General features: G+C 44.6%; 1 protein-coding gene across 1 annotated transcript; it reads right to left on the minus strand.

Annotated features, from left to right (window-relative positions):
* Positions 1-950: 950 nt before the first annotated feature.
* LOC147883899 (protein trichome birefringence-like 24) lies at positions 951-7,221 on the minus strand. The gene is made up of 3 exons (XM_087398528.1): positions 6,261-7,221; positions 5,859-6,136; positions 951-2,058 (listed from the first exon to the last, which is right to left on the minus strand). The coding sequence occupies exons 1-3, from the start codon at positions 6,592-6,594 to the stop codon at positions 1,297-1,299; spliced, it is 1,374 nt and encodes a 457-aa protein (XP_087254654.1). The 5' UTR covers positions 6,595-7,221; the 3' UTR covers positions 951-1,296.
* Between the last annotated feature and the right edge of the window lie 1,257 nt (positions 7,222-8,478).

The following is an 8,478-nucleotide window of genomic DNA, read 5'->3' on the forward strand; positions in this document are numbered from 1 at the left end:
CAAGAGTGCCTTGCTTGATCTCAAGGTCTCTAGATGGATGTGCTGTGCATACAATGGTTATGGTTCATATGTTATGAACGAAACATACAAAACATATGTTTGCACGAAGGGTAAGTTTGCCATTGGACTTTATTGATCAAACTCAATTAAATTCTGAGGTTTTTCCTAATAAATGGATGTGTGCATCATGTTATGCTCATGAAAGATGTTGTGAAGTTTGGATCTTCTTGTTTGATCTTAGACTAGGTAAGTGGAGTTTGCATGCATGTGCATGTTCTTCTTGAAAGGACAAACTTTCAAATAGGTGGCCATGCTACTATGTGATGCGCATGCTAGGGAGACCTACCATGAGGGACCTCGTCCTTGTGTCCATTGGATGCAAAGATGCCATTTTTGGGAACTTGATTATGTATCAAGCTGTCACTGAGTTCCTGAAGTAGACGGCTACACCACTAAGAGGCATACATAGCAAGGCCACTTGCTATGAGGGATCGTGTGCCCGTTTCCCCCTCATGAAGGAGCTACTCTGGGATAATTTGTCGGGACGTGATGCTGTGATCCATGTTCACTATCACATATATTGCTTTATTAAGCAAGCACTCATGAAATCGAACCTCTGCGAATTTTTAATACCCCACCACCTTCCCTTCAAAGGTCTTTAAACTGACAATATTTCAATTTACACTCCCAGTACCTCTTCTCAGAGCTTCTGTTGCTGAAGAAGATGTTTCTAGTCACAAAATGACGAATGTATGCAAACTGAATATATACTGAATCTGCCTCCTTAAAATTGTGTCTCTGAATCTTTTCAACACAATTTGTCAGAGCATGGCGGCATGCTCTTAAGAGCCTTATCATTAAATCCAGCATCCAGCATTCTGAGAAAAGAAAATCAACAAGAAACCTGGTTTCTTTTATTATCGGTCTCCATTACTGGAAATTTTCTACATAAAATGAGTGTCTGCACTGGAGAATTCATGGAATATACAGTAACAACCCATCTCAAAAGATGCCTGGTCCTCCCTCAGAGGCTTCCTTGGCTTTTCTGGTTGCCACTCGTCAGCTCTATTTGCTAGCAGAAAACTATAAAAACCTTCGTTTAGAAAATCATATATGCAGGACATGGCATGCCATCAGAGCAGACCATGACTTTAAGGATGCTTTTGCAAAGAATCTCAAGATCCACTCAATAAACTGCGTAAGCAAGGAGACAACTCATTTATGCCTTTACATGTGACATTCATACAGTACAAACTAACAAACAACTTCTTGTCAGCTGTGAGAATTTGAAATCTTCTAAATATGTTTCAGCATCTCTAAAAGCATTGCACTCCACGTGTCAATAGCCCCTGGTAAACACCAGTGTAAGCAGTCCTGTTGGACCTTTGTATTCTTGTCCACTGGTGAAGACAGAACATTCCTGTAAGGTCCTGGATGACCATCTGGTCTTAAAAGAGAAGCATGTGTAGTATCTGCAAGCTTGAATCGATTACTGACGCCAGTATTCAAGTACATATTTCTTCCAAACTCTTCCAATTGTATCTTGTACATCTCTGCTGCCACTCCCTCTAGAGTCGCATTTTGGAATGGAGTTGTTCGCATACAGTTGCCTCCATTATGCCATTGACCATTTTCAAAGTGGTCTGGGGTAAAAGTCCGAAAAAATACTATACCATGATAGTTTGTACTAAGAAAATCATATACTGTCCTCAACGCAGCCCGGAAGCCAAAGTAGAACCCCACCTGTGTGAGATTTAGTCCTGGGCAATAATGGCATCCAGCTACTTCATTGTTGAGAAAGTAAATAGAAGATTTCATGTACCAAGGGCCAGAGGACAATACAATATAGTCATATTCTGAAATAGATGACGCCCATTCCTTATCCACAACATCCAAGAACAATTTTTCAGTGCCAGGAGGAAAGCCCTGGACCTCATCTTCTGTCCATTCAACCAGAAAAGGAGACCAAAAGACTGCCAGTGTGAAATTATATGATGGAAAATACCAACGCACAAACAAGTCTCTCTCATCTCTATACAGATTTTCTGGCATTTCGACCTGCATTCAGCACAACATAGCACTAAGCATCTGAAAATAAATTCATGGAAACTAAATCAGCGATACTCAATCCATAAGGCAACTGGTCAAGCAACTTTCTCATGTACAATCAATTGAACATATCAAAATACTAGAGGTATTACCATGCTTCATCTAGCACCACACTAGAGGTATTATCAAATTACTAGAGGTATTATCACGCTTCATCTACAGGAAAATCCCTAGAAGGCGGATTCTCAAAAGGTGCTACCTTCTAAATGTGTGGCCATATCAGTCTCTTCTTTAGTGAATCTAGCCTTTCTTGTGCCTGCTGGAAAAGAGATTCCCAAAGGCACAGAGTAATGGGACAAGTCTCAGTTTATCAAATTGAACTCCAATCTGTTATTAGACGTTTAAACCATCTAAGCTCAAATGATATGTACTATCCAAAATGCTTTTGTGTATTAGGCTTTCTTTTAAATCAGCAGAGAGATAAGAACACAAAACGGTTTGCAGCCTTCCACATGGAAAGAGGGTTGTATGAAGCCAAAATTTTCCCTTTGATTGCAATGCACCAGCCACATCCAGTCATAGATGAAAAGAATATTGCAGTCTTGTCATTTGGATAATAGACTCATCATCGAGACTGGGGATCAGTTCAGCCCCCACATTGAGACCACCCTCGGGGCTGCCATAGAAAACAAAACTAAAAGGACTTCAGAAGATCAATGTCAATGCCCCCATAGAAGAGGACAACGAGGCTCAACACTGAAGGGTACAGGGCTGCATGCGAGTTGTCACATGGACAGCAGTAATCATGGCTACACATAGGAGTGATATGGAAACAGCCCATGGAAGTTCAGTCCAAGAGCCCACAAAGGGGTTATACAGGCACACAAGGAGGACCTGACTGCAGGCCAGGTTACATCAGAAAGTCGTGCTGGTTCAACAGCCAGCCAGCAAGGAAGGGGGCAGACTGGCCCTCCCCCACCTCCATATAAGGAGGCGTTTGGGCCTCATTGGATCAGTCCTGAACCAGTCACTGAAGCCCCTACTACAAAGATGTGTGGCAGAGGTGAAGAGATCCAGTAGTAGAAGGAGCACACCTTTCCCTTTGGTGCTCAGGTCAGTTGTAGAGCTAAACTTATCTCTCACAAGCTTGTAGAACTATCTGACTAGAAGCATAAACCTAGATGAGTCCAGGAACATGCCCAAACTCATCCTCTAAAGACACAACATAGTGCAGTTTCAACCTGATGATAGTCACTCATAAGGTTGAAACCATAAGCTCCATCACGCACAGCAGGGACTAGCTACTATGACATCCCCACTGACGTCATTAGTGCCCAACAGTGGGTGTAGACCTTAGTATAAGCATATGCTCTCACACATACAAATCCACACACCCACACATACTTGAGCATCCATTTATACAAAGTCTTCATACTGAGTTTCTGTCAGCACTCTGGAGGTGAAGGGAAGACTCAGCCATGACGAAGGCTAGCACTAAAGTGTTAAAGTTAGTGCTCATCCTCATGGGGGCGTTCTTGTAGTTAGGGTATTTCTGCATTAGTCATGATTAGTGTGCCCACATGGCATCTATGCATGCAGTTTGCTACGTAGGTGAAGGGGAGAATACACCGCCCTCATTCTTGTTCTCCAGGCAGTTCCATGAGGGTGACCTCCACAGTTCCAAGGAGGACATGTGACTCTTGGCCTCTCTTCACAGCTATAGGCAGTCAGTTTGGGAGCTGCTGGCGACCACGAGTAGAGGCGGTGTCTCCTGGCAGTGTCTGTGACGCTATAAGCTTTAAAGCATGTCGTTTTAGGTGGTTGGCTTGTAGGTGATAGTGTGAGTCTTGTGGCTGAGCACTTGTGGCCTTTTTTCTTCATGTTTGTAAAGAGCTACAAGCCTGGTCGGGCTGCGCTCTAGAAGTTGTTTACTTTGAGTACTTCACGTGTTGATGTATCTTCTCGGCTCTCTCTCTGTTTATCAGTTCATAAACATATGCTTTAGTTTTGTTATTTCAATTGATTATATTGGATGCAATATTGAAGTAAGCCTTAAATCCATAAAAAAGGAGAAGGCTAATCAAAAGGTAGTCCAGAATCTCTTCATCCAAGCTACAACTGCCTGTGATGATTAAACGATTTCATTTCAGTCGCTCCCAGACAAGCATCTAAATCTAGCTGATAGGGCAACACACCACTTACGATAGAAAGAATTATCTGACTAGAAGCATAGCTGAAATAAAAGAAGTGAAACATGCGTGCTTGCATGCGAGTGATGAGTGCAAGGGGGCCTCACTGGGTGCAACTGGCACCCCACCATAGCATCTCTGTTTTTGGTTAAGGCTAATGAGTACAATGTGGTGAAGCCGAAGCCCTCCTCACATGAAAAAGTGGAGAGGGGCAGACTGCTCCTCTCATACTACTCCCAAATTCTGAGCTTATGGGCTGTTTGTTCATCCTCCTGAAGGCTGTGGAAGTTTAATGTCCAGACACATTGCAAGGAGGCCGCGGCAGATCAAAAAGAGGAGGACCAGACCAAGAAGGAAGATCAAAGTCAGAGGACATACATACTTTGGTGATTGAATGGGCCACTCACCGCAACACTAACATTAAGGTATGCAAACAGTGGAGTAACCCATAGAGCCTATACATCTAGATCCCTTCAAGATGGTGGAGGACAACTAGAGTTGCTCAATTAGCAAGACTGAGGACATCACAGTCATCAATGGAGGAGATGAGGATGAGGCTGGACATCAGCTTAGAGTTGCACTGGAAGAATGCTGAGGTGGATGGATTTCCACCAATGGTGAGTACTTCAATGCCGGGCTTGCTGAGACCAGGTCCCAACTGAGGCTACACAGCGTGCCATGACCTCAAAGAAATTGTTGGACTTGGACGTAAGTGGGGAAGAGTCTGTCTATATTGTTTCAAGGAGAAAGAAGGCAAGGTTGTCCCTATGCTTCACAAAGCATATCACTGTGATGCTCAAGTCCGTGCGTCACTATGCTTGGGGTGCTTTGCTAAAAGCTACAAAAAGGGTCTTTCAAACAACTAGCAATTATTTGGGGTCCCACCCTCCATGCATGCCTCCAAAGAAAACAAGGTGAATGATATTTAATCATTCATTAGGCCTGCCCAAGATCGAAAAAGCAAAAAAGAATACACTGGAGATGGTGTGTAGGAAGACTGCAGGAGATAAAGGAAGGAGAGAGAGAGAGAGAGGGGGGGGGGGGGGTGAAGGGGGAGAGTAGAGAAAAAGGTGGAGGATTTCAAGGGAAAGAAATAGTAAGTGGGGAGTTGGACCAATCATAAAGTTTAGGACTTTCACAAAAAGAAAATTCTAAATTTTGGCTTTCAGGAAACACACACCAGGGCAGGCCAAAAATTGTGCTTTTACGGTCTCCAGAGTTTCAGAGGTTTACATTCACCCTCCCAATCAAGAAAACGTTGGGCAGGCTAAACCCCATGGTGGTATGTGGACCAAGGGCAAAAGGCCCCAGTCCGGAGGGGCAAGTCTGCTCACCTCGATTGATCAGACATGACCTAGAAGCATTTAGTCAGACCCCTAGGGGTGGCGAGAAGGTAGTCCATGTGGGCTGTTGGTACATCTCTATATTTGTCGCAGACATGTGCACCCTGATCCCATCATTTGAAATTGTATATAGAACCTCTTTCTCATTAACGTCCTAAAGAACAATCCAGATTCAACTAACCAAAATGTTTTTGTTTCCAAGAGAAAGTAAAAAGCGCTGCCTCGCCACAAAGATCAAGAGCGAGTAATTTGCATAGAAACGTCACGTGTTTAATACCTGGGCAAGAAAGCATAGGAACGATTGGAAGTGATTACGTGATATCGAATCTCCCATGAATGCCCACGCCTTGCCTTTGACCAACTTCAAGAACCCATGTGCATCAAAGATTGGCAAATCACAGTCGTATGGTTTCCATTTCCAGTGCAAATAACGAAGATCTGGCCTACCATTCTTCAAACAGTCTTGATGCCCTTGGATAAATGGGCAAGTGACATTGGTGTAAAGAGGATCCGCTGAGTGAGGTATCCACTTGCCCTTCCATATGTTGCAACCACCTGAATCCATACGACTCGTTAGATTACAGTTCTTGATCCTAACAGATAGTAGAGACCACATCGTCATCACAGGACTGACTTATATTTCTTGCACAAAAGTTCAAAACTTCAAACCTTTTCTTACCTACGGAGAAATCGATCTGTCGCGCGAAGTCTATGTCTTCTTCCTCCTTGTTAGTGGATGGGGATAAGTGACCTTCTGTGGCGACTTCCTGCTTGTCATTAGACATGGATGATTGGGATTCTGTAGGAGTATGTGAGACGTCCGTATATTCGTCGGAGTGGAGAACTGTGACCTGAGAGAGGTACATTCGTGCCAAAATTAACGGAAGAAGAACCATTGCTAGCACGATCAGGAGTAATGTCCTCTGCGTCAGAAGCTTGCCGTTCTCATGCTCCGAAGGCCTGTCTCGACCTACGGGGACATAGTTCCCTGGGTACTTTTGATGGGCCGTCATTGTTTACAATCCTCCGCTTTGATGCAGATTCGAAATAATGGGGTTCGCAGCGTGCATGAAGAAGCGTTTACGAACCGTTCAATTCAAGCATCCCTTCCCATTCCCATCTTTGCTTCACTGTTAAATCATTGCATGGGTATGCGCTAAACATCAACTCGATATTAGCTCTTTGATCGAGAGGAGAGGGGGGTGCAGGATAAGGGGAGAGATCTCAACAACACCGGATGCGTGATCTCGACTGTTTTGATGGGCGTTGGACAGGGAAGCACCAGGCAAAGACGCTGAAAGGGGAGAGGAGAGGCAGCGGATGAGGGGAGAGAAAGGCGAAGGGATCGGGGGGGAAAGGGAAGGGAGGAGGTGAGAGGAGGGAAGGGGAGGGGATGAAGAAGATGTGATGAGCCATGGAGGGATGACGAAGGGGAGTTGTGAGGTGAGTTTACAACGGACAAAGTGGGCCTGCACGATGCGGAGGGGGTGGTGGCTAAGCGAAAACGCAGCTCCAACGACCGCTGTCTCTCTCGTCGAAAGATCACGAGCTTCTGAGCTATGGCGACGGGCGAGCTATGAGCTCCTCCCTCGCACAGACGAACACACACAGAGCTTTTGGTAAGATCTCAAGTAGTTATTCCTCAGCTGTGGAAGCTGGCGAGCTCTGTAATATCTCAATTGCCATAGCTGGCGAGCTCTGTTGCATCTCAATTCTGCTCATTGCAGCTTATTCCTCGGCTATGGCGATCTGGCGAGCTCTGAAGCATCTCGATCCTGCTCATTCGATTGATTTTTCGTAAAATCTCAAGTGGGTAATCGGATGATACAAGTGCTGGCTATGGCTATGTTTCTATAATCTTCGTCTTCTCCTACCTCTCTGCAATTTAACTGGTCGAATCGGCCGTGTACATTTGCATTTTGTGATTGGTTGAATACTGTGTTCTCTCACCTCTGTCTGTCTCCCTGTCCCTGTCCATTTTCCCCCTCATCTCTAATTCCCTGTGAATTAATCAATTTCTCTGTGAATCGTTCTGTCTCTCTCCTCAGCATTCTCTGTGAATTAATCAATTTCTCTGTGAATCAATCTCTCTCTCTCAGCCTCACAGCATTCTCTGTGAATGTGAATCATTCTCTCTCTCTCGCTCTCTCTCTCTCAGCCTCAGCATTCTCTGTAAATCATTTTCTCTGTGTATCATTTTCTCTCTCTCTCTCTCTCTCTCCCCGCCTCGTCTTATTATTCTCTTTGATTTCAACCCCCCGCCTGCATATCTCTTTACCTCCACTTTTCTCTCTCGTCGTTCTTTTGCCTCCCGCATCAAACCCAGCTTGCTTCAAATGCGTGTTTTTCCCATTGGAAATTAATTCCGGATTATGTCATGCACCAACCTTTGCTGGTCATCTTTCGAGGTCCCGATCGCCAGGAAGTTAGAACGCTCTACCTTATGAAGGTGGTTCCCATCTGCATCGTCATGGTAGTGTTGCCTCACGATTTCCATCTCCTTGCATGTTCGCTCACGCCCTATCTAGCATTAAATGGAATGTTAAATAAGGAATTTTTTCCCATGGGTGGCCTTAGAGCACCTCCCCGCGCTCTTGAGAATGCTGGAACTGTAGCCTTTGGATGCTACACTAGCATTGCAAATGACACGTCCCCGTGGAGGTTTGTGAGATTGCAGACAACCATTTAATGATGGTGTGACAGGGATTTCGCAAGTTCTTTCAACCAACAAGAAGACCATCAAAGTCTCAGGACCAATCAGAGTACATGGGCCTCTCCTCTCCGCTGTGATTGGTCCTGAGGTTGATTCTTCTCTTCCTTGTTTTGATTTCGTTTCGATTCATTTTATTTCCACTTGTACTTTCTGACGAAGGAATTCATGCTATGCTCTTTTTGTA

The sequence above is a fragment of the Dipteris shenzhenensis genome, chromosome 27, assembly GCF_047967505.1.
Source record: "Dipteris shenzhenensis isolate YYH24624 ecotype China chromosome 27, Dip_SZ_1.0, whole genome shotgun sequence".
Classification (NCBI taxonomy): domain Eukaryota; kingdom Viridiplantae; phylum Streptophyta; class Polypodiopsida; order Gleicheniales; family Dipteridaceae; genus Dipteris; species Dipteris shenzhenensis.

What these genes read in the sequence shown, in the direction of transcription:
- LOC147883899 (XM_087398528.1), bottom strand. Translation starts at nt 6,594, where the DNA reads ATGACGGCCCATCAAAAGTACCCAGGGAACTATGTCCCCGTAGGTCGA. An exon ending in ACAGATCGATTTCTCCGTAG is followed by an intron (nt 6,137 to 6,260) that starts GTAAGAAAAGGT and finishes GTATGGATTCAG; the next exon opens with GTGGTTGCAACATATGGAAG. An exon ending in TCCTATGCTTTCTTGCCCAG is followed by an intron (nt 2,059 to 5,858) that starts GTATTAAACACG and finishes TGCTGAATGCAG; the next exon opens with GTCGAAATGCCAGAAAATCT.